Below are 26,950 nucleotides of genomic sequence, written 5' to 3'. Positions count from 1 at the left end.
AGACCAGATAATGTATAGATGTGACCTGCAGTCCTATGTAACACCACAGATAACAGTGATAACTCTCTGAGTACAGATAATGTATAGATGTGACCTGCAGTCCTATGTTACACCACAGATAACACAGTGATAACTCTCTGAGTACAGATAATGTATAGATGTGACCTGCAGTCCTATGTAACACCACAGATAACAGTGATAACTCTCAGAGTACAGATAATGTATAGATGTGACCTGCAGTCCTATGTAACACCACAGATAACACAGTGATAACTCTCTGAGTACAGATAATGTATAGATGTGACCTGCAGTCCTATGTAACACCACAGATAACACAGTGATAACTCTCTGAGTACAGATAATGTAGATATGTGACCTGCAGTCCTATGTAACACCACAGATAACACAGTGATAACTCTCTGAGTACAGATAATGTATAGATGTGACCTGCAGTCCTATGTAACACCACAGATAACAGTGATAACTCTCTGAGTACAGATAATGTATAGATGTGGCCTGCAGTCCTATGTAACACCACAGATAACAGTGATAACTCTCTTAGTACAGATAATGTATAGATGTGACCTGCAGTCCTATGTAACACCACAGATAACACAGTGATAACTCTCTGATTACAGATAATGTATAGAAGTGACCTGCAGTCCTATGTAACACCACAGATAACACAGTGATAACTCTCTGAGTACAGATAATGTATAGATGTGACCTGCAGTCCTATGTAACACCACAGATAACAGTGATAACTCTCTGAGTACAGATAATGTAGTAGATGTGACCTGCAGTCCTATGTAACACCACAGATAACACAGTGATAACTCTCTGAGCACAGATAATGTATAGATGTGACCTGCAGTCCTATGTAACACCACAGAAAACACAGTGATAACTCTCTGAGACCAGATAATGTATAGATGTGACCTGCAGTCCTATGTAACACCACAGATAACAGTGATAACTCTCTGAGTACAGATAATGTATAGATGTGACCTGCAGTCCTATGTAACACCACAGATAACAGTGATAACTCTCTGAGTACAGATAATGTATAGATGTGACCTGCAGTCCTATGTAACACCACAGATAACAGTGATAACTCTCTGAGTACAGATAATGTAGTAGATGTGACCTGCAGTCCTATGTAACACCACAGATAACGCAGTGATAACTCTCTGAGTACAGATAATATAGTAAATGTTACGTGCAGTCCTATGTAAGTTCATATATACACGTATATTATTCCTGCTCCCGTATGGGCTGCGCACAGTATATGTTGGAATGCGGTGTATCCCTTTCTGATTAGATACCTCTGCTTATATGGGTGACATAATATCCAGTATCCTCCCCTGCCCTCCGCACTATGGGGGACGTCAATGGGTTATATATAGCTAACACTGTAGCTGGGATCACCGTATATCAAATTATATAGCAATTAACCCTTACACTCTCAAATCTTGGGCGGTAATGACGGTAATGGTGACAGCCTCAGCTCTGCTGTGCAGTGGTAATGAGTGTGTTAACTCATCTGATAGACATGAGATAATATTGGGGGTCACAGGACAGGAACCAGTTGGGCCATGACGGTGAGGGTCGGCTGCTCTCCAGCTGGGCGGTGCTGAACACCCAATGGGAGTAGCAGAGAGGAGTGGGTGCTAGTTCATGAGTGACCCATTACTATAAACTACAGATTGTAGATCTCTCTCTCTCCCGGCTGCAGATCCCATCGAGGAATGGGGGGAGACGTGACAGGCTTCGTGTGGACCCTCACACTCATCCTCTTCATCCAGTACGGTAGGTTTGTGCAGCCAATGACAAACACAGCTGGACAGGTGTAGCAGAGCTGGTTGTGTCATTTACCATTGCTTACTGTGCTATTTCAATAGGATATCTGCTTTGGAGATCATTCTCTCAGGCTTCATTGCGTCTCCAGCTGTTGCAAAACTACAACACCCAGCATGCCCGGACAGCCTTTGGCTGTCCGGACACGCTGGGTGTTTTAGTTTTGCAACAGCTGGAGGCACCCTGGTTGGAAAACATTGCTCTAAGCAAAGGGTAAAGCAATCCTCCAGCCATGTTTCCCTAGAGGTTTCCTCCACTGAGAGTTTTTTCTCCCCAAAGTGCTGGAGGCTGTCCGGGCATGCTGGGAGTTGTAGTTTTGCAACAGCTGGAGGCACACTGGTTGGGAAACCCTGCTGTGAACCCAAGGGAATAGCAATCCTCCAGCCATGGTTCCCTAGAGGTTTCCACCACTGAGGGAGGTTTTTCTTCCCTAAGTGCTGGAAACTGTCCGGGCATGCTGGGAGTTGTAGTTTTGCAACAGCTGGAGACACCCTGGTTTGAAAAACAGTACTCTAAGCCAAAGCGTAGGGCAATCTTTCTGTCATGGTTTGCTAGAGGTTTCCTCCACTGAAAGGGTTCTTTTCTCCCCTAAGTACTTGAGGCTGTCCCGGCAGGGTGGGGGTTGTATTTTTGCAACAGCTGGAGGAACACTGTTTGGAAAACACTATGTTGAAGAAACAACAACAACAAAAAGTGTGATTGTCATATAAATAGTTGTACAAAACAAGGTGCAGCTATTACTATATCTCTAGGAGGAGCAGAGCTGAGTTTGTCATTTAGGCTGGGTTCCCATTACGTTTTCCCCCATACGGGAGTGTATACGGCAGGGGGGAGCTAAAACCTCGCGCTCCCGTATGCGCTTTTTCCCCGGACCTAAAACTGTGGTCAACCACGGTTTTAGGTCCAGTTGTAAAAGTGCATACGGGGCAAAAATGAGTCGACCGGACCGAACGTTTCACTGCGGCCGCCTCATTGAAATGAATTACATACGGGAGCGCGAGGTTTTAGCTCCCCCTGCCGTATGCGCTCCCATATGGGGGAAACATAACGGGAACCCAGCTTTAGGCTGGGTTCGCATCACGTTTTTGCCATACTGTTTTCAATCAGTTTTTCTAAAGAAAACCATATGGCAAAAAAACTGATGGAACAGTATGGGAAAAAGTAAACCATTTGCGTTTTTAAACCGTATACTGTTTTATAAAGTGCATACAGATCCGTCCGTTTTTATAAAATAAAAAAAATATGTTTTTGAAAATGTCCATTTTTAATGGGAGGGGTGTTGGGTGGGGACTTTAGGATGCAAATGCGCATGTGCAAAGTAAAAACCGTATTCGGTTTCCCGTATGGAACCGTATACATGTGTGTTTCCCATTGATGTCCATGTTAAAAAAAACGTATGTGGTTGCCGTACGGTTTTTAACACGGAGACAAAAACGTGATGTGATAACATGGGAAATAAGTTCTACGCCTGTTAATCCTACATACAGGGGTCTCCTACTGCAAGGCTTTCTACATTATTGATGATTAATGTACGTAAGATTGTAAACTGCATCTATGGGGGAGGAGGAAGAAGCGTCTATGGCGAAATACAACAACTACGTAAAAATTTATTCCGTTAAGTTACAAAAACAAATAGATACAGAAATAAACAAAATAGCTCAAATTTCATATGCTTAATAAAGCCTCCAGCCTTTCATAATTACCAATCAACATTAGTCATTTTTATGTTAAACATTTAGTATCTTTAGGCTAAATGATGTTATGACATAAACGATCATAAGTTTATATATATATATATATATATATATATATATATATATATATATATATAAGGCAACATTTTTACAACGCATGCATTATTAATAACATTGTATTTTAGACGAATACATATTAAAGGGGTGGAAAACTTTTTTTATTTTTTAAGCAACCAATGCCAGAAAGTTAAACAGATTTGTAAATTACTTCTATTAAAAAATCTTAATCCTTCCAGTACTTATTAGCTGCTGAATACTACAGGGGGAATTCTTTTCTTTTTGGAACACAGTGCTCTCTGCTGACATCATGGCCACAGTGCTCTCTGCTGACATCTCTGTCCATTTTAGGAACTGTCCAGAGTAGGAGAATATCCCCATAGAAAACATATGCTGCTCTGGACAGTTCCTAAAATGGACAGAGATGTCAGCAGAGAGCACTGTGCTCGTTATGTCAGCAGAGAGCTCTGTGTTCCAAAAAGAAAAGAATTTCCTCTGTAGTATTCAGCAGCTAATAAGTACTGGAAGGATTAAGATTTTTTAATTTAAGGAATATACAAATCTGTTTAACTTTCTGGCACCAGTTGATTTAAAATAATAATAATAATAATAATAATAATAATAATAATAATTTCCACCGGAGTACCCCCGTACCCCCTTTAATTTGATCTATATTGCATTCCAAATTCATTGTTAAAATGTTCCTTTTGTTTAATTCTTTGGAAAAAAAACAATAAAAATCATGTGAAACGGAAATAAGATCTATATGTTACCTGAGATTAGAAAATAAATGCTGCAGCACCAAATAGTGGAATGGAACAGCTCTGCTACATCTGTAAATGCATAACTCTCTCTGGACTGATACATTGTAACAAATTACAGAGGGATTTGAGCAGCAGCTGCTGATGTCTTTAGCTCACAGACTCTCATCTACACTGGATACAATTCTATCCACCATGTACAGGTTTGCAGGTTCGTGTTCTCGTTCACTGACAACAAGCAGAGATGTTGGGAATGGTAACATAAAGTCTATTGGATTGTCCTATCAAATATTCTGTATTGTAATAGGTAATGGGAGAAATCAGCACAGAGTTCAAAAATAGCAGTTAAATATTTTTGTTTTTATTTATCATTATTAAAAAAATTGTTCACAAATCATTAGAAATATTTATTGTTTTATTTATTTATCATTAACATTAATATTATTTTCCATGTATTCATTATTATTATACATATTATTATTCATGTGTTAATCATTATTATAAACATTCTTTTTCAATTTTTTCATATTTTATTTATTAATCATTATTATAAATATTATTTCTCATTTTGTATTATTCTAAATATAATTTTTCATTTATTAAATATTGTACATATTATTTTTCATTTATTAATCATTATTATAAACATATTTTTCATTTATTAATTATTAGTATGCATATTATTTTTCATTTATTATTATTGTACATATCATTTTACATTTATTAATCATTATTATAAATATTATTTTTCATTTATTAAATATTGTACATATTATTTTTCATTTATTAATCATTACTATAAATATTATTTTTCATTTATTATTATACACATCATTTTTCATTTATTAATCATTATTATAAATATTATTTTGTATTTATTAATTATTGTTATATATATTTTTTATTTATTAATCATTTTTATAAACATTATTTTTCATTTATTATTATACATATTATTTTTCATTTATTAAAACATATTATTTTTCTTTTTTTTTTTTTATAATTCTTATAAACACTTTTTTCATTTATAAATCAGATACATCAGTGTTTTCCAAATGGTGTGTCCCCAGCTGTTGCAAAACTACAACTCCCAGCATGCTCGGACAGCCTTCGGCTGTCTGGGCATGCTGGGAGTTGTAGTTTTGCAGCAGCGGGGATCACACGGTTTGGAAAACACTGCTGTACATTTTGTACATGTTCTCTAACTTACACCCTATTCTTCTGCATGGGGACACTATTTTCCAAAATGTCATCGATATTGCACCATTATGTGACACTTTATATAACACACACCTTTGTGTGGTAATATTTAAGATCTCCGACTGCTGTCAGTGAATGGACACATCCTTGTTAAATGGAAGAGGCTAGAAATGTCTCCTGATCCAATATCTATTATATATATATATATATATATATATATATATATATATATATATATATATATATATATATCTATGGGATGAGTATTTAACTCAGGGAGAGTTCACCACTCCTGGTGTGACGGAGCTTTCAAGGGCCACTAAGCACTCCGCAGGCATTCTGGGTAGGGAAATATGCAAATCAGCTCATTACATCACCTTTTCAGGCGATGTTCCCTGGTATTGTCACGATGCCGGCTGGCAGGTAGTGGATCCTCTGTGCCAGAGAGGGATGGCGAGGACCGCGCTAGTGGACCGGTTCTAAGCCACTACAGGTTTTCACCAGAGCCCGCCGCAAAGCGGGATGGACTTGCTGCGGCGGTAGTGACCAGGTCGTATCCACTAGCAACGGCTCACCTCTCTGACTGCTGAAGATAGGCGCGGTACAAGGGAGTAGACAGAAGCAAAGTCGGACGTAGCAGAAGGTCGGGGGCAGGCGGCAAGGTTCGTAGTCAGGGGAGATAGCAGAAGTTCTGGTACACAGGCTTTAAACACACAAAACGCTTTCACTAGGCACGATGGCAACAAGATCCGGCAAGGGAGTGCAAGGGAGGAGACCAGATATAGCCAGGGAGCAGGTGGGAGCCAATTAAGCTAATTGGGCCAGGCACCAATCATTGGTGCACTGGCCCTTTAAGTCTCAGGGAGCTGGCGCGCGCGCGCCCTAGAGAGCGGAGCCGCGCGCGCCAGCACATGACAGCAGGGGACGGGAACGGGTAAGTGACCTGGGATGCGATTCGCGAGCGGGCGCGTCCCGCTGTGCGAATCGCATCCCCAACGGCCATGACAGAGCAGCGCTCCCGGTCAGCGGGACTGACCGGGGAGCTGCAGGGAGAAAGACGCCGTGAGCGCTCCGGGGAGGAGCGGGGGCCCGGAGCGCTAGGCGTAACAGTACCCCCCCCCTTAGGTCTCCCCTTCTCTTTGTCCGGTAACTGCCTCCCCTGGGATGAGGACACCGGGAAAGGATGGAGGGATTCCTCAACGGCAGGCAGTACAGCAGGAGTAGGAATGGGGAGAGAGGGCAGAGGGCGAGACCTGGCACGGGGCAGTGTGACACCAGGACGAGGGCCATGAGGGGACACAGAGGCTTGCCTGATGGGACTGGGAGGGGGGGAGAGGCATTTCCTGTGGCAGGCAGAGTCCTTAATGACCTTAGGGGGACCGGATACAGGAGGAACCACAGGGTCACGGCAGGGAGTACTGGGAACCGGTTGAAGGCAGTCCTTGGAACAAGAGGGACCCCAACTCTTGATCTCCCCAGTGGACCAATCCAGGGTTGGGGAATGGTGTTGAAGCCAGGGTAGTCCAAGGAGAACTTCAGAAGTGCAATTAGGAAGGACAAAAAATACAATTTCCTCGTGATGAGGTCCGATGCACATTAGGAGGGGCTCCGTGCGGTAACGCACGGTGCAATCCAACCTGGCTCCGTTGACCGCGGAAATGTGGAGTGGCTTGACAAGACGGGTCACCGGAATGCGGAATTTATTCACTAAGGACTCCCGAATAAAATTCCCAGAAGCTCCAGAGTCCAGGCAGGCCACGGCTGAGAGGGGAGAGCTGGCTGAAGTAGAAATCCGAACAGGCACCGTGAGACGTGGAGAAGCCGACTTAGCATCAAGAGACGCCACACCCACGAGAGCTGGGTGCGAGCGTGCGTTTCCCAGACGTGGAGGACGGATTGGGCAATCCACCAAAAAATGTTCAGTACTGGCACAGTACAGACAAAGATTCTCTTCCTTACGGCGATTCCTCTCTTCCAGGGTCAGGCGAGACCGATCCACTTGCATGGCCTCCTCGGCGGGAGGCCTAGGCGCAGATTGCAGTGGAGACTGTGGGAGAGGTGTCCAGAGATCTAAGTCTTTTTCCTGGCGGAGCTCTTGATGCCTCTCAGAAAAACGCATGTCAATGCGAGTGGCTAGATGAATGAGTTCATGCAGGTTAGCAGGAGTCTCTCGTGCGGCCAGAACATCTTTAATGTTGCTGGATAGGCCTTTTTTAAAGGTCGCGCAGAGGGCCTCATTATTCCAGGATAGTTCAGAAGCAAGAGTACGGAATTGTATGGCGTACTCGCCAACGGAGGAATTACCCTGGACCAGGTTCAGCAGGGCAGTCTCAGCAGAAGAGGCTCGGGCAGGTTCCTCAAAGACACTTCGAATTTCCGAGAAGAAGGAGTGTACAGAGGCAGTGACGGGGTCATTGCGGTCCCAGAGCGGTGTGGCCCATGACAGGGCTTTTCCAGACAGAAGGCTGACTACGAAAGCCACCTTAGACCTTTCAGTAGGAAACTGGTCCGACATCATCTCCAAGTGCAGGGAACATTGCGAAAGAAAGCCACGGCAAAACTTAGAGTCCCCATTAAATTTGTCCGGCAAGGACAGGCGGAGGCTAGGAGTGGCCACTCGCTGCGGAAGGGGTGCAGGAGCTGGCGGAGGAGATGGTTGTTGCTGCTGTAGCTGTGACTGTACTTGCTGTAGTTGTGACTGGAGTTGCTGTGTCATGGTGGTCAAGTACGACAGCTGGTGATCTTGTTGGGCGATCTGACGAGCTTGCTGGGCGACCAGCGTAGGGAGGTCAGCGACAGCTGGCAGAGGAACTTCAGCGGGATCCATGGCCGGATCTACTGTCACGATGCCGGCTGGCAGGTAGTGGATCCTCTGTGCCAGAGAGGGATGGCGAGGACCGCGCTAGTGGACCGGTTCTAAGCCACTACAGGTTTTCACCAGAGCCCGCCGCAAAGCGGGATGGACTTGCTGCGGCGGTAGTGACCAGGTCGTATCCACTAGCAACGGCTCACCTCTCTGACTGCTGAAGATAGGCGCGGTACAAGGGAGTAGACAGAAGCAAAGTCGGACGTAGCAGAAGGTCGGGGGCAGGCGGCAAGGTTCGTAGTCAGGGGAGATAGCAGAAGTTCTGGTACACAGGCTTTAAACACACAAAACGCTTTCACTAGGCACGATGGCAACAAGATCCGGCAAGGGAGTGCAAGGGAGGAGACCAGATATAGCCAGGGAGCAGGTGGGAGCCAATTAAGCTAATTGGGCCAGGCACCAATCATTGGTGCACTGGCCCTTTAAGTCTCAGGGAGCTGGCGCGCGCGCGCCCTAGAGAGCGGAGCCGCGCGCGCCAGCACATGACAGCAGGGGACGGGAACGGGTAAGTGACCTGGGATGCGATTCGCGAGCGAGCGCGTCCCGCTGTGCGAATCGCATCCCCAACGGCCATGACAGAGCAGCGCTCCCGGTCAGCGGGACTGACCGGGGAGCTGCAGGGAGAAAGACGCCGTGAGCGCTCCGGGGAGGAGCGGGGGCCCGGAGCGCTAGGCGTAACAGGTATCAGCTTAGCTCCGGTTACGGAATATAAAAAGTTAATCGGGATTAATGCCAAGCCAGAACTCTCTCTCCAGAAGGAAAGAGCACCCATCTGCAGACAGCTATTTCGGGGTACTTGCCCCTCATCAGTACAGAGCAGGGTAATCTGGATTGGCTGAGATGAGGGACCTTATCTCAGCCAAGCCAAGCCAGATTACCCTGCTCTGTTCTGACGAGGGGCAAGTACCCCGAAACAGCTGTCTGCAGATGGGTGCTCTTTCCTTCTGGAGAGAGAGTTCTGGCTTGGCATTAATCCCGATTAGCTTTTTATATTTCTTAACTGGAGCTAAAATGATACATGGGAACATCGCCTGAAAAGGTGATGTAATTAACTGATTTGCATATTCCTATATATATATATATATATATATATATATATATATATATATATATATATATACATTACAAGTGTATCCAGTTTCCAGTTACAGTAAAAAGCCACAATTTTTTGCACAACTCATTTAAGAAAATGACTTGAATGTAGATTTTTACGTTGGTCAGTGATTGATCAAATGCAAATTGTGGCAAAAAATTTTCTTAACCCCTTTAATTTTTGCCCTTTAGTTTTAAGAGCCAAAACTCTTTAGTTTTTCCATCCACAGACTCATGTGGGTTTGTTTGTTTGTTTTTGTGCGACCAATTGTCCTTTATAATGACATCACTCATCTTCCATAAAATTTATGGCGTACACCAAAAAAATTATTATTTGTGGGTGACATCGAAAAGAAATGCGTAATTTTGCAAATTTTGGGGATTTTGTTTTTACGCAGTGGCACTTTGTGGTAAAATCGCCATGTTGTCTTTATTCTGTAGGTCAACGGGATTAAAATGATGCCCAAGTTATGCGGTTTTTCTATTAATGTAAAACCTAAAAAAAAAAAAAAATTAACAAAATAAGTATGTTAAAAATTGTCCTCTTCTGACCCCCATTTATTTCAGTAGAAAAACTTTGTGTTTCCGGGACTGGAGACGTAATGTCACACCGCGCCCATTTGTGACGTCACGCCGCACCACATGAATGGAGGGGGTATGATGTCATCACGTCTCTGTCTCAGCAATGCAGCATTTCTGAGACTGGAGCAGAACCTGACACAGGGACGTGACATCATGCCACGCCCCCTTCTGATGTCATGCCCCTCCATTTACTGCCATCACGCCCCCTCCCATAGACATGAATGGGGGGGTGGGGTGTGACCTCACAAGGGGCATGGCATGATGTCACGTCTCCAGTCCCGGAGGTTTCCGAGACTGGAGCAGCAGCCCTGCATAGAATGCGGGAGCTGCACAGAAATGGCGATAATAGGAGATAAGATGTCTTTTGGCCGGAATACCCCTTTAAAGCTTCTTAAAGTGGTCAATGTGCCGATTGGGCCACTGGGACTCTGTAGATGAAAGGTTACTAACAGGAATCTCATTCGGCGTCATGTAATACACAACACCCTGGGCCTCCGCAGACAGTAAAGGGGGGTCCTGAGGGGAGCGGACCCTTATAGAGATCATACGTCTCCGACTGCACATACTTATATCTGACATTTCTCTTTTCAACCCAAATTTCTTCACATTTTTCTTTCAGAAATTGCTGAAGGCGTGCCGAGGCCCCGAGACACCACCATAAGGAATTGTTCTACCAGCCCCCCAGTAAGACCCCTGCACGGTGCCCTGTTCTCCCTATTCTCCTCTTCTTTATTCTTCTTCTCACTCTCCTTGTCTTCTCCTTGTTCATTTTCTGCTTCATCGTTGCCCCTTCTTATTCTATTATGTCTCATCTGTTCTTCTTCTTTGTCTCTTTGTCTTCTCTCTCCTTTTGTTTTTCTCCTTCTCTTTCTCATTTTTTTCCCTCTCCATCTTCATCTACTGTATCTTCTCTTTCTCCTCCTCATTGTTCTATTTTTTTCTTGTACAATTTTTTTTGTTTTTCTTTCTTTTCTTTTCCTGTAATCCTTCTCCTTCTCCATAATCTTCTGCTCTTGATTCTCTAACCTTCTTCCTCTTTTTTTCTTCTTGTTATTTTCTGTCTTCCTTTTTTTCCCTCCTTTGTCTTTCTTCTCATTCCCTTTTTCCTTTCTCACAATCCTCTCCTTTTCTTCTCGTCCTTCTCCATCATCTTCTGCTCTTCCTTCTCTAACCTTCTTGTACTTTTCCTCTTCTCTTTCTCCGTCATCTTCTGCTCTTTGTTCTCTAACCTTCTTCTTCTCATTCTTGTTGCTTTCTTCGCTCTCTAACCTTCTTGTTCTTTTTCTTCTTCTCATTCTCCATCATCTTCTGCTCTTCACTCTCTAACCTTCTTGTTCTTTTCTTCTTCTCATTCTCCATCATCTTCTGCTCTTCGTTCTCTAATCTTCTTGTTCTTTTCTTCTTCTCATTCTCCATCATCTTCTGCTCTTCGCTCTCTAACCTTCTTGTTCTTTTCTTCTTCTCATTCTCCATCATCTTCTGCTCTTCACTCTCTAACCTTCTTGTTCTTTTCTTCTTCTCATTCTCCATCATCTTCTGCTCTTCGCTCTCTAACCTTCTTGTTCTTTTCTTCTTCTCATTCTCCATCATCTTCTGCTCTTCACTCTCTAACCTTCTTGTTCTTTTCTTCTTCTCATTCTCCATCATCTTCTGCTCTTCGTTCTCTAACCTTCTTGTTCTTTTCTTCTTCTCATTCTCCATCATCTTCTGCTCTTCACTCTCTAACCTTCTTGTTCTTTTCTTCTCATTCTCCATCATCTTCTGCTCTTCACTCTCTAACCTTCTTGTTCTTTTCTTCTTCTCATTCTCCATCATCTTCTGCTCTTCGTTCTCTAACCTTCTTGTTCTTTTCTTCTTCTCATTCTCCATCATCTTCTGCTCTTCACTCTCTAACCTTCTTGTTCTTTTCTTCTTCTCATTCTCCATCATCTTCTGCTCTTCGTTCTCTAGCCTTCTTGTTCTTTTCTTCTCATTCTCCATCATCTTCTGCTCTTCACTCTCTAACCTTCTTGTTCTTTTCTTCTTCTCATTCTCCATCATCTTCTGCTCTTCGCTCTCTAACCTTGTTCTTTTCTTCTTCTCCTTCTCCATCATCTTCTGCTCTTCGCTCTCTAACCTTCTTGTTCTTTTCTTCTCATTCTCCATCATCTTCTGCTCTTTGTTCTCTTATCTACTTATTCTATTATTCTTCTCATTCTCCATCATCTTCTGCTCTTTGTTCTCTTATCTACTTATTCTATTATTCTTCTCATTCTCCATCATCTTCTGCTCTTCGCTCTCTAACCTTCTTGTTCTTTTCTTCTTCTCATTCTCCATCATCTTCTGCTCTTCGCTCTCTAACCTTCTTGTTCTTTTCTTCTTCTCCTTCTCCATCATCTTCTGCTCTTCGCTCTCTAACCTTCTTGTTCTTTTCTTCTCATTCTCCATCATCTTCTGCTCTTTGTTCTCTTATCTACTTATTCTATTCTTCTTCTCATTCTCCATCATCTTCTGCTCTTCGCTCTCTAACCTTCTTGTTCTTTTCTTCTTCTCCTTCTCCATCATCTTCTGCTCTTCGCTCTCTAACCTTCTTGTTCTTCTTTTTCCTTTCTAGCATGTTCCACCAACTGCAAAAAACTCCACAGAAGATCTGAATAATCTTCGCCAACAAATGAGAATAAACAACATCTCTGCGTACATTATCCCGGCCACCGACCCGCACTTGGTGAGAAGATCTAATTGTTATTAGAGGTTGATACAAACATCTGGATGGGTAATTGTCAGACATGATGGGGACAAGTGAAGAAGCCAGACACGAGCAGCGCTGAGTATTTCCGGAGAGTCGTGTGCTTACATTGTGGGAGATGAGAGACTGAGAGTTACATAGAGAAAGGGACCCCAGCAGCACAGAGTATTTAAGGACAGTGCACTGATGGGGGGTGGAGTATGGGATGAGGATAACGAGCTGCATGTTTTTACAATACTTGAGCTTTGTCTGTCAGTGACCAATAGAAAGTCTTTGTTTTTTAATCTGACATTTCCCATTGTATAATCAGGGGGAATACACAGCGATCCGCGAGAAACGGAGACAATGGCTGACGGGCTTCATGGGATCCTCAGGTAGAAAATCTTCAACAATGTATCTGTAGTGTCCTAGATGGGTCTGAAAATGGTGGAAATTGTATATTACAACAATATTGCATATGATGGACCCCAGGGCTGATGAAGACATATGTATATGGCTGTAATAGTGAATCAACATTATTGATAAAAGTTGATAACTGGATTCGTTGCCGACCAATCCCGTCACTGATTAATCGAGCTCTGATTCACCGGAGTTATGACATTTTTGGGTCAGCGCTGCACTTCTGCAGGCGGCACTACCCTCTTCCCTCTGGCCGTCCGGCTCCCAGTGCAGGAATAGGAAGTTACAGTGCTGTGATGTCATATTCCCCACCAGGAGCTCTGATTGGGCAGCACTGATTGACCAATCAGAGCTCTCAGTGGGGAATATGAAATCACAGCACTGTAACTTCATATTCCGCTCTGGGAGCCGGTTGAGGGGGCAGAGCGCAGTACAAGGTATGGGCACCATCAGTTGGGGCATAATATGATCTAAGGGAAGGTTCTTGTCCTTACTTTGCTGGTTCCGCATGATAGGCGTACAGGGTTCCTTGCCGGGCGCGGGGTTAGGGCGCATTAGATCGCATTATGCCCTAACTGACATTATTCTGTACCTCGTACGGAGGTAACAATTTTGCTTTAAATGCTAAGTCAGTGTTTCCAAACCAGGGTGCCTCCAGCTGTTGCAAAACTATAACTCCAGCAAGAGGCTGTCCGGGTTGGCTGGGAGTTGTAGTTTTGCAACAGCTGGAGGCACCCTGGTTTGGAAACACTGTGCCAAGTAATAATAGGGGCATGGAGGAAATGTAATAAAAAACCTTTTTCACTTGTGCATATTTTTTTTTTAATTAAAGCCCCCAAAAAACTTTTTTGGTCATTTTGCCATTTTCCCTGATTCATCAATTCATTTGTCATTGGCAATGAATCGATTGTACGATTAATTGTTTTTTTGCAGCTATATATATATATATATATATATATATATATATATATATATATATATCTACCGCCTTAGGTGCTCTCTAATTGTGGTGTCTCCAATGAGGACCCCACTCTATTACCTCGATACACCTTTTCATATCTTGTCTATGGATAACATGACATCGGAGGACTCAGAGGGGGCACTCCGGTGGAAAACAATTGATTTTAAATCAACTGGTGCCAGAAAGTTCAAATGATTTGTAAATTACTTTTATTTAAAAATATTAATCCAGCCAGTACTTATCAGCTGCTGTTTACTACAGAGAAAGTTATTTTCTTTTTTAATTTCCTTTCCAGTCTGACCACAGTGCTCTCTGCTGACACCTCTGTCCATGTCAGGAACTGTCCAGAGCAGGAGAGGTTTGCTATGGGGGATTTGCTCCTACTCTGGACAGTTCCTGACATGGACAGAGGTGTCAGCAGAGAGCACTGTGGACAGACTGGAAAGGAAATTCAAAAAGAAAAGAACTTTTTTCTGTAGTAAACAGCAGCTGATAAGTACTGGAAGGATGAAGATTTTTTTTTATAGAAGTTATTTACAAATCTGTATAACTTTCTGCCACCAGTTGATTTAAAATAAATAGTTTTCCACCGGAGTACCCCTTTAAGTTTGAGGTTGGTTCCAGGATCGGATCCTAATAGTTCCAGAGTCTCCATGTTGCAGAGGTCACTATGGTAAGACGTCCCCGCTGTGAGTTTGGTGAATGATTCACAGACACTGGAGGAATCTGCCCTTTATCTGTGACACAAGGAAATAACAAAAGTCATTTATGTGATGGTCATAAAAGATCTGATAGGATCCGAGGAAACAATTGATTACAATCTCCTGGGTCTGGAGGTCACTAGAGATATCACAGCAGACAGGAGGGCCGATGACTTAAAGGGGTACTCCGCTGCTCAGCATTTGGAACAAACTGTTCCGAACGCTGGAGCCGAGAGCGTGTGATGTCACAGCCCTGCCCCTCATGATGTCACGTCCCACCCCCTCAATGCAAGTCTATGGGAGGGGGCGTGACAGCCGTCACGCCCCCTTCCATAGACTTGCATTGAGGGGGCGGGGCATGACATCATGAGGGGCGCAGGGCTATGACGTCACAAGCTCCCGGTGCCGACTCCAGCGTTCGGAACAGTTTGTTCCAAATGCTGAGCAGCGGAGTACCCCTTTAAAGGGATACACCATTACCTCGCTGTTGGAGCTCCGCTTTCCAGCGTCCGGAAGTTATTGTTCCGAACGATGTGTGTGCGGGCTTCCATGTTCAGGGCCGCCCCTCGTGATGTCATGCCCGCCGTCACGCCCCCTTCCCAGAGACTTTCATTGAGGGGGCGGGCATGACGTCACAAGGGGTGGCCCTGAACACGGAAGCCCGCACACACATCGTTCTGAACAATAACTTCCGGACGCTCCGACAGCAAGGTAACGGAGTACGCCTTTAAAGGGGTCATCTACTATAGAAAACTAATTTCACACTCCCTATTAGAGGGTTAATGGGGTCGTCCAGGAATAGAAAAACGTTGAGTCTATTTTTTGCAAAAAACAGCGCCCCCTCCTGTCCACAGGTTGTGTCTCTGAGTCAGATACAGATTTACCAACGTCTGTTCATCTTGACTTTGGCGCTAAAAGTAGTAAAATAAGGCACACTTCATCTTAGACAAATTTACTTTGTATTTTAAACACTTTCTTCTGTTCACATGACAAAGGGGTGTGGCTTAAATGGGGTGTGGGTGTGGCTTAACAAAGAGGGTGTGGCTTAAATGGTCCAAAATATGGCAGAATGTGCCAAAGTGGAAAGAAAGCCAACTCCTACTTGGTATGAAAAAGAAGTGTAAAGATGCGCCAAATTTATCGGATTGAGTCACTTGGAAAACATTGGCGCCTCCTCTGGTCATGTTTACGGGTTTGTCGCATTCTCAGTCATATTCGTAGCCGTAAAAATCTGAGAGTCTTTCTAATAAGGCTGTGATTTCACTTGGCGTTTTTCTCACTCTTCATTGTCGTTTTTTGTCTCAATGGCAGATTTCAAAAATTGTGAAATGCTGAGACTGCAACTTTATTTATTTTTTTTAGGGAATTTTAGTGTTTTTATTTTTTTTTCATAGGAAACTCCAGTGTAGGTTTAACGTTGTAACATTGTGTGTTTTTTTTTTTTTCTTGTCCCCAATTCCTCAATAGAAATCCTTAAGTCACATGATGAATGAATCACATGACTTGTAATGATAAAAAGACAGTGAAAAATGCAAAAAAGACACCAAAGGGGAAAAAAACATCAAGAATAAAACCCACTATTTAAAAAAATAAAATAAATAAAAAATAAAAAAAAAGGCATTTTGGGAATGCAAAATAAGAGGGAACTTTTTTTGCGTTGTTTTTTTGTTTTGTTCTTTTTAATCTTTTTTTTTTTTTTTTCAAAAATAATGGATTTTAGTCTTGGTGTTTGTTTATTTTACGTTTTTCCTGCATTCTTCCCTGGATTTTTAACATTAAAACCAGAAAGAAAATGTAGAAATTTCTGTCAGTTATTTCAAATTTTTACAGTATTTTTTATTTTTATTTTTTTTACTGTTTTGGATTTTGTTATTCCTACCGAAATTTCTTTATTATTGCTGCAAATTATGAATGTGTTCATTACTTTAACCCCTTAAGGACCAGGCCATTTTACACCTTAAGGACCGGAGCGTTTTTTGCAATTCTGACCACTGTCACTTTAAACATTAATAACTCTGGAATGCTTTTAGTTATCATTCTGATTCCGAGATTGTTTTTTCGTGACATATTCTACTTTAACTTAGTGGTAAAATTTTATGGTAAATTGTATCCTTTCTTGGTGAAAAATCCCAAAATTTGATGAAAAAAATGAAAATTTTGCATTTTTCGAACTTTGAAGCTCTCTGCTTGTAAGGAAAATGGATATTCAAAATATATATTTTTTTGGGTTCACATATAAAATATGTTTACTTTATGTTTGCATCATAAAATTTATGAGTTTTTACTTTTGGAAGACACCAGAGGGCTTTAAAGTTCAACAGCAATTTTGAATTTTTTCACAAAATTTTCAAACTCGCTATTTTTCATGGACCAGTTCAGGTTTGAAGTGGATTTGAAGGGTCTTCATATTAGAAATACCCCATAAAAGACCCCATTATAAAAACTACACCCGCCAAAGTATTCAAAATGACATTCAGTAAGTGTATTAACCCTTTAGGTGTTTCACAGGAATAGCAGCAAAGTGAAGGAGAAAATTCAAAATCTTCATTTTTTACACTCGCATGTTCTTGTAGACCCAATTTTTGCATTTTTGCAAGGGGTAAAAAGGAGAAAATTTTTACTTGTATTTGAAACCCAATTTCTCTCGAGTAAGCACATACCTCATATGTCTATGTTAATTGTTCAGCGGGCGCAGTAGAGGGCTCAGAAGGGAAGGAGCGACAAATGGATTTTGGGGGGCATGCCGCATTTAGGAAGCCCCTATGGTGCCAGGACAGCAAAAAAAAAACACATGGCATACCATTTTGGAAACTAGACCCCTCAGGGAACGTAACAAGGGGTAAAGTGAACCTTAATACCCTACAGGTGATTCACGACTTTTGCATATGTAAAAAAATATATATATATCTTTTTACCTAAAATGCTTGTTTTCCCAAAAATTTTACATTTTTAAAAAGGGTAATAGCAGAAAATACCCCCCCCCCCAAATTTGAAGCCCAATTTATCCCGATACATAAAACACCCCATATGGGGGTGAAAAGTGCTCTGCTGGCGCACTACAGGTCTCAGAAGAGAAGGAGTCACATTTGGCTTTTTTGAAGGAAATTTTGCTCTGGGGGCATGCCGCATTTAGGAAGCCCCTATGGTGCCAGGACAGCAAAAAAAAACACATGGCATACCATTTTGGAAACTAGACCCCTCGGGGAACGTAACAAGGGGTAACGTGAACCTTAATACCCTACAGGTGTTTCACGACTTTTGCATATGTAAAAAAAAATATATATATATATATCTTTTTACCTAAAATGCTTGTTTTCCCAAAAATTTTACATTTTTAAAAAGGGTAATAGCAGAAAATACCCCCCAAAATTTGTTAGGCAATTTCTCCCGAGTACGGCGATACCCCATATGTCGCCCTAAACTGTTGCCTTGAAATACGACAGGGCTCCAAAGTGAGAGCGCCATGCGCATTTGAGGCCTAAATTAGGGACTTGCATAGGGGTGGACATAGGGGTATTCTACGCCAGTGATTCCCAAACAGGGTGCCTCCAGCTGTTGTAAAACTCCTAGCATGCCTAGACAGTCAACGGCTATATGGCAATACTGGGAGTATTTGTTTTGCAACAGCTGGAGGCTCCGTTTTGGAAACAGTGGCGTACCAGATGTTTTTCATTTTTATTGGGGAGGGGGGCTGTGTAGGGGTATGTGTATATGTAGTGTTTTTTACTTTTTATTTTATTTTGTGTTAGAGTAGTGTTTTTAGGGTACAGTCACATGGGCGGGGGTTCACAGTAGTTTCTCGCTGGCAGTTTGAGCTGCGGCAGAAAATTTGACGCAGCTCAAACTTGCAGCCGGATACTTACTGTAATCCTCCGCCCGTGTGAGTGTACCCTGTACGTTCACATTGGGGGGGGGGGGGACATCCAGCTGTTGCAAAACTACAACTCCCAGCATGTACGGTCTATCAGTGGATGCTGGGAGTTGTAGTTTTGCAACCGCTGGAGGCTCCGTTTTGGAAACAGTGGCGTAACAGACGTTTTTCATTTTTATTGGGGAGGGGAGGGGGGCTGTGTAGGGGAATGTGTATATGTAGTGTTTTTTACTTTTTATTTTATTGTGTGTTAGTGTAGTGTAGTGTTTTTAGGGTACAGTCGCACGGGCGGGGGGTTCACAGTAGTTTCTCGCTGGCAGTTTGAGCTGCGGCAGAAATTTAGCCGCACCTCAAACTTGCAGCCGGATATTTACTGTAATCCTCCGCCCATGTGAGTGTACCCTGTACATTCACATTGGGGGGGGGGGGGGGGGAACATCCAGCTGTTGCAAAACTACAACTCCCAGCATGTACGGTCTATTAGTGCATGCTGGGAGTTGTAGTTTTGCAACAGCTGGAGGCACACTGGTTGTGAAACACCGAGTTTGGTAACAAACTCAGTGTTTTGCAACCAGTGTGCCTTCAGCTGTTGCAAAAGCTACAACCCCCAACATGTACGGACAGCGGAAGGGCATGCTGGGTCTTGTAGTTATGCAACAGCTGGAGGCATACTACTTTGGCTGGGGATGCTGGGGATTGTAGTTATGCCACAGCTGGAGACACACTGGTTTGCTACTTAACTCAGTGTGCCTTCAGCTGTTGCAAAACTACAACTCTCAGCAGTCACCGACAGCCAATGGGCATGCTGGGAGTTGTAGTTATGCAACCACCAGATGCACCACTACAACTCCCAGCATGCACTTTAGCTGATTGTGCAAGCTGGGAGTTGTAGTTATACAACAGCTGAAGGTACACTATTCCATAGAAAGAATGTGCCTCCAGCTGTTGCAAAACTACAAGTCCCAGCATGCCCATAAGGGAATGCTGGGAGTTGTGGTGGTCTGCCTCCTGCTGTTGCATAACTACAGCTCTCAGCATGCCCTTTTTGCATGCTGGGAGCTGTCACTCACCTCCAACGATCCAGCCGCATCAGGTCAGTTCCTCGTCGTCGCCGCCGCTGCTCCTGGGGCCCCGATCCCAACAGGGACGCCGGGGATCGGGGTCCCCAGGACCCGGGGTGCACGTCCCGCACCCGCTCACGTCCTCCGGAAGAGGGGCGGAGCGGGTGCGGGAGTGACACCCGCAGCAGGTGCCCTGATTGGTCGGCCAGTAATACGGCCGACGAATCAGGGCGATCGTGAGGTGGCACCAGTGCCACCTCACCCCTGCAGGCTCTGGCTGATCAGCCAATAATTCCGGGTCACCGGGTCACTGGAGACCCGATTGACCCGGAATCCGCCGCAGATCGCTGGACTGAATTGTCCAGCGATCTGCGGCCATTGCCGACATGGGGGGTCATCATGACCCCCCTGGGCGATATGCTGCGATGCCTGCTGAACGATTTCAGCAGGCATCGGGCACCGGCTCCCCTCCAAATGGTTGCGGGGGGCCGGTAAAACACATGACGTTCTCATACGTCGTGTGTCCTTAAGGACTCGGAAATGGAGACGTATGAGAACGTCATGTGTCCTTAAGGGGTTAAAGGGTACCTCTCATCAAATAAACTTTAGATATATTTTAGATTAATGAATGTTGAATAACTTTCCAATAACATGTTAATGAAAAATATGCTTCTTTCTATTGTATTTTTCCCGATCAGTCCTGTCAGCAAGCATTTCTGACTCATGCTGGAGTCCTAAACACTCACAGCTGCCAGCCTGCTTTGTTCACAGCCAAACAGGCTGTGAACAAAGCAGGCTGGCAGCTCTGAGTGTTCTCCTTTGTGAACAAAGCAGACTGGCAGCTCGTAGTGTTTAGGACTCCAGCATGAGTCTGAAATGCTTGCTGCCAGGACTGGTAGGGAGACCCCTAGTGGTCATTTCTTCAAAGTGGAAAATTAAATAGAAAGAAGCATATTTTTTAATAACATGCAATTGTAAAGTTATTCTGCATACATTAATCTATAATATATCAAAAGTTTTTTTGATGAGAGGTACCCTTTAATGTGTTTTTGGCGTTAGGCCGTTTTTCACAGAATGTGCGCACTGATGGATGCTTTTTTCATAGACTAGAATACAGTACACTAGTTTGCCCAAATTTTTTTTTTTACTAAAAATACACACTGTATTTTGTTAAAATAATACATAGTAATTATATATATATATATATATATATATATATATATATATATATATATATATATATATATTGTGCTAATTTTTCCCACTGTGTGAACATGGCTTTAGACTGTGCAATTTAAGCATTGGCCAATGCTTCAGTCTGGAGTGTAAGCTCTTTAGTTGCACAGTGAACATTCAATGACAGCAAGCAGAGATCTGGAAAATCTCAAAGGAGTCAACTAGAATATGAAAGAACTTTACATTGTATAATGATTCAGTTAGGTGGTTAGATCAATGATCTGCAAACTGTGCACCTCCAGCTGTTGCAAAACTACAACTCCCAGCATGCCCAGACAGCCAACGGCTGTCCGTGCATGCTGGGAGTTGTAGTTTTGCAACAGCTGGAGGTGCACTGTTTGCAGACCTCTAACTTATTTTTCTTGTATTAAGTTAGTAAAGTAAAAACATATTAATCATTTGGTGTCTGGCAGTTTCCACGCGCCTCCATAATTGGTTTATTCTGTTGTTTCAGGTAGCGCAGCGGTCACTCTGACCCGAGCCGCCGTCTTCACCGACAGCCGCTATTGGACCCAGGCGGAGCGGGAGATGGACTGTAACTGGGAACTTCAGAAAACACGTCAGTAAATCCATGGAGTCCTTTACCACCTCATAAAACACATAGGGGGAGATATTCAAAAACTCCTGTAATTTCTGTTCTAGCAATATTAAAGGGGTACTCCGGTGGAATATATATATTTTTTTTTTAATAAACTGGTGCCAGAAAGTTAAACAGATTTGTAAATGACTTCTATTAAAAAATCTTTACCCTTCCAGTACTTATTAGCAGCTGTATGCCACAGAGGAAATTCTTTATCTTTTTTAATTTCTTTTTTGTCTTGTCCACAGTGCTCTCTGCTGACACCTCTGTCCGTGTCAGGAACTGTCCAGAGCAGCATAGGTTTGCTATGTGGATTTTCTACTGCTCTGGACAGTTCCTGACACGGACCTCAGGTGTCATCAGAGAGCACTGCGGTCAGACAGAAAAGAACAACTCAACTTCAGCAGCTGATAAGTACTGGAAGGATTAAGATTTTTTTTTTAATAGAAGTAATTTACAAATCTGTTTAACTTTCTGGTGCAAGTTGATATGAAAAAAAAAAAAATAAGTTTTCCACCGGAGTGCCCCTTTAATTACACTTTTTTTTCTCCTTACATTTTCAAAGGTCTCTTGTGCTGCTTTGAAAATATGAAAATATGTGAGAGTTCATTTTCGTGCCACTTTTGTTTGATTTTTTTGCGCCAAAATTGGGGCAAATTTTTTTATTGTTGCTGCCATACTGGATTTTTTGGGGGAAAAAAAAATCCAATATGGCGGCAAATTTTACATTCCGGAAAATTCTGGCGGAAGCATCTCACGTAATATTCTATGATTACTAGCGCCCAGACAAGCGATAACTGTAAAAAAAAAAACATTTCTAGGCCTTAAATATAAGTTCAGGTATAGTGACCATGAAATAAAAAAAAATGTATATATATACACCTTTCCCCCCCCCCCCCCCCAAAAAAAAAAAAAAAAAAAACTAAAGAAAACAAGAAACTAAAAAACTACAACCATTTCTGGTAAAAAAAAAAAAATAATAAATGTTAATTAGTTTTTATGTAGAATGGACTCGCACCCCTTTGATAATATCCTGTAAAACATAAAATTTACATAGCCACGCCCACTTTTGCTAAACTGGTGAGACTGGTGTAAACCTTGGACAGTTCTCATGTAAAACACTTTGAATATCTGATATAAACTTTCTACACAAACAAACGAGAAATTTTTGAAGTGAAGAGTTTTGAATATGACCCTCATAGGATACAGTATCCAATTTTGGAAATAAAGACAATAAAGCAGTTTTTCCCAACCAGTGTGCCTCCAGCTGTTGCAAAACTACAACTCCCAGCATGCCCGGACAGCCTCCAGCTGTTGCAAAACTACAACTCCCAGCATGCCCGGACAGCCTCCAGCTGTTGCAAAACTACAACTCCCAGCATGCCCGGACAGCCTCCAGCTGTTGCAAAACTACAACTCCCAGCATGCCCGGACAGCCTCCAGCTGTTGCAAAACTACAACTCCCAGCATGCCCGGACCGCCTCCAGCTGTTGCAAAACTACAACTCCCAGCATGCCTGGACAGCCTCCAGCTGTTGCAAAACTACAACTCCCAGCATGCCCGGACAGCCTCCAGCTGTTGCAAAACTACAACTCCCAGCATGTCCGGACAGCCTCCAGCTGTTGCAAAACTACAACTTCCAGCATGCCCGGACAGCCTCCAGCTGTTGCAAAACTACAACTTCCAGCATGCCCGGACAGCCTCCAGCTGTTGCAAAACTACAACTCCCAGCATGCCCGGACAGCCTCCAGCTGTTGCAAAACTACAACTCCTAGCATGCCCGGACAGCCTCCAGCTGTTGCAAAACTACAACTCCTAGCATGCCCGGACAGCCTTTGGCTGTCCGGGCATGCTGGGAGTTGTAGTTTTGCAACAGCTGGAAGCACCCTGATTGGGAAACACTGCTTTAAGGCTCCATGTCAGGCTGCGCTCACACGCCATTGTTCCATGCAGGACTGTTGCGCCAATGTGTAATGCCAGCAGAAAAATGCTGCAGCGTGGCGACAGTAACGGCATCTTGTAAAACAGCCGATCACAGCAAAAAATAATTGTGCCACACGAGAATAAGTGCTGCATCGGTATCGGTTTTAACCATTTTTATAAAAACTATTTTTAGAACATCTCACTGTGCATTAAAACATTTAAAAAAAGCAGATACTTACCTCCCCCCCTTACTCCCCGCTGCTACGTCTCGGGGTCCCGGCTGTGCTTCTCTTCTGCCAGCGTCCGGTCATGTCTTGCTCCTCGCTCAGCCAATCACGAAGCTGGCAGAATGGAAGGGCATTCAGGATGGGAAGACGTGACAGCGGAGCAGGGGGCTGGGGAGGTAAGTATGCCCCTTTCTTTTAGGCCCCTTTCACACTATAAACTTCATCCGTTATAAACGTCTGTTAGAAAAGCTTTAAAAACGGATGATAAACGTCCGTTACAAAATCCCATTAAAGTCTATGGGATTTTTTGATTATCCGTTATGACCCGTTATAGCCGGTCATGAATAACGGACGTTAGTTGTGACAGAAGAAATAACGGAACATGCACTCATTTTTCTTCTGTCACAAGAAACGGGTAAATGAACGGCCGTTATTTTTAACATTGAAGTCTATGGGTGATGGATGAGCCTTTATGTCGTCCGTCTGGTTTATAATATCCGTTATTACTTCTGAGCTCAGAAGAGGTGACATCAGCGACTCCTGCAGTGCTGAGGGACTACTACTACTCCCATCATGGAACTGACTCCTGCAGTGCTGAGGGACTACTATTACTCCCATCATGGAACTGACTCCTGCAGTGCTGAGGGACTACTATTACTCCCATCATGGAACTGACTCCTGCAGTGCTGAGGGACTACTACTACTCCCATCATGGAACAGACTCCTGTAGTGCTGAGGGACTACTACAACTCCCATCATGGAACAGACTCCTGTAGTGCTGAGGGACTACTACTACTCCCATCATGGAACTGACCCCTGCAGTGCTGAGGGACTACTACTACTCCCATCATGGAACTGACTCCTGCAGTGCTGAGGGACTACTACTACTACTCCCATCATGGAACTGACTCCTGCAGTGCTGAGGGACTACTACTACTCCCATCATGGAACTGACTTGTTTCCATGATGGGAGTAGTAATTCCCTGGCTGTGGGAGTCTGCCGGTGGCTGGGGAGGCTACATTAGTGTTTGTACTACTACCTCCATTATGGAACAGAGTATTTTCCATGATGGGGGTTGCAGTACAGGGACTGAGGGTTTGATCGCAGTGGGTTTCGTTTCTGAGACCCGATGCGATCAGAAGTTATTAAGTAGGGGAGCGGACAGCATGGTCCGGTGTGTTTTAACTTTCATTTTTAAATCCCCCCTGAATGGCCGATACCGAGGAGCCAATCAGGGCTCTCAGCAGGAGATTTAAAAATGAACATTGTGAGTAGTGTTACTTGCGAATATTCGTTGTTGTTTTTTTTTTCACAGTACACATCACAGTGATCATCCCTCTCTGCTTCCAGCTTGTGGCGTAATGAAGGCTCTAATACTACTGTGTGAGACTGACGCGCGAATATTCGCATATGCAGATTTTCTCTTATGTTAACTTTATCATATGCGAAAATAAAACGGGAATATTACGAATATGCAAATTTAACGAATATATGACGAATATTCGTCCATATATTCGCGAAATATCGCAAATTTTAATATGGCCTATGCCGCTCAACACTAATTGTGAACAGCAGGGGGGCATATGTATATTAAAAGCACTGTGGGGGGCAAGATATACAGTGCTGCAGGGGGGGCAGACATATAGCCTATATATCTAGCCCCCTGCAGCGCATTAATAAAGATTAATTAATGTGACCCCCACCAGCGCATTTATATATATATATATATATATATATACACCCCCCGCAGCGCATTTGTCATAATACGCCACCGCAGCGCTATGAATGAAAAGTATTTCTGGAGCGCATTTATATATATATATATATATATATAGATTAGTTAGGAGTAGCCGTATTAGTCCAGTGATGCAAAAAGCAAAATCATCGGTAGTTGCAGTATCTTGCAATAACCTTTTTTATTGGACTAACAAGATTTTGTAGAGACAAGCTTTCGGGATTCCTCCCTTTATCAAGTCATAAGCATTTCTGAGCTCACAAGGAGAAAACACAGGTTCTATCTCACAAAATATGCAGGGGTTAAAACAACATTAGTGGAGAATGGACATTAAGTTGGGCCATAAATTGTATAGCAATAGGACGATAGATACAGATAAGGATGAGGAGGAGGGGGGGGGCTGGAGAGCAGAGGTGAGAATAGTGGTTACGCTGGACAGACAATTTTACTACAGAACCATAGACTGAAGATAAGACTAGACAGGGGAGGGGGAGCAGGGGTGTGATGGTGTTAGAGCAGGGAGAGAGTAGAGAGTTTAGCAAAGGTTATAGGAAATTTTGATAATGGGATAAGAAGCTTAAATCCACATTAAGTCCTCTGTTCTTGGAGTCATAAAAAACTATCATTTTGGCTTCAAATGTCTTTCTTTCCTGGGTGTTCTTGAAGTTTCCTTTCAGGATCTTGATTTTGAGGTCCTGTAGGGAGGGACCTGTTTGGGTGAAATGGTGTCCAACTGGGGTGCAATAGTCCTTTTCTCTATGGTTGTTGATGGACGATCTGTGGAGGTTCATCCTTTTTTTGAGTGGCTGACTGGTCTCCCCAATGTAACATCCCAGGTGACACTTGGTGCATTATATCATGTAGACTACATTCTCTGTGGTGCACGAGTATTGTCCCTTGATGTTGTGTGCCTTGTCGTTGTGGCCTCAGGATTTGTGCAGATGTGTTGACAGAGTTTACAGCGCGGTTTGGCGCAGGGTTTGGTCCCATTGTCTGTATCTGATGTGTCTGTGGGTAGTTTCCTATTGACCAGTTTTTGTTTTAAGTTGGGTGGTTGTCTGAAGGCCAAGATGGGTGGTTCAGGAAAGATTTGCTTTAACACCTCATCTTCTGCTAGTATTGGCTGCAGGGCCTTGATGATTTTGCATATTTCCTCAAGGGTGGGATTGTATGTGGCTACCAGTGGTATGCGTGATGAGGTTTGTTTCTCTCTGTATTGCAGCAGGTGTTCACGTGGTGTTTGAAGAGCAGAGTGGATTTTCTTATGGATGGTCCTTGGTTTGTAACCTTTTTGTTTAAATTTCTCAGCTAGCGTTTGTAGATGTCTCTGTCATCAGGGTTGGAGCAGATGCGGTGGTACCTGATGGCTTGGCTGTATATTATGCCTTTCTTGGTGTGGGACGGATGGGAACTTGAATTGT

The 26,950-nt window shown here is 43.3% G+C and overlaps 1 protein-coding gene across 1 annotated transcript in view; it reads left to right on the top strand.

Moving 5' to 3' along the window:
- The window catches only part of XPNPEP2 (X-prolyl aminopeptidase 2), an 84,787-nt gene that overhangs the window by 17,912 nt on the left and 39,925 nt on the right, over positions 1–26,950 (top strand). The window contains exons 2-6 of the mRNA XM_056538435.1: positions 1,736–1,809; positions 10,729–10,793; positions 12,703–12,813; positions 13,145–13,208; positions 21,518–21,622. Of these exons, the coding sequence (XP_056394410.1) occupies positions 1,749–1,809; positions 10,729–10,793; positions 12,703–12,813; positions 13,145–13,208; positions 21,518–21,622 (406 nt within the window). The 5' untranslated portion in view covers positions 1,736–1,748. The remainder of the gene's footprint in view (positions 1–1,735; positions 1,810–10,728; positions 10,794–12,702; positions 12,814–13,144; positions 13,209–21,517; positions 21,623–26,950) is intronic.

Source organism: Hyla sarda, chromosome 9, assembly GCF_029499605.1.
Source record: "Hyla sarda isolate aHylSar1 chromosome 9, aHylSar1.hap1, whole genome shotgun sequence".
Lineage (NCBI taxonomy): Eukaryota > Metazoa > Chordata > Amphibia > Anura > Hylidae > Hyla > Hyla sarda.
Note: the sequence above shows the minus strand (reverse complement) of the source record. Positions and strands in the feature narration are given on the sequence as shown.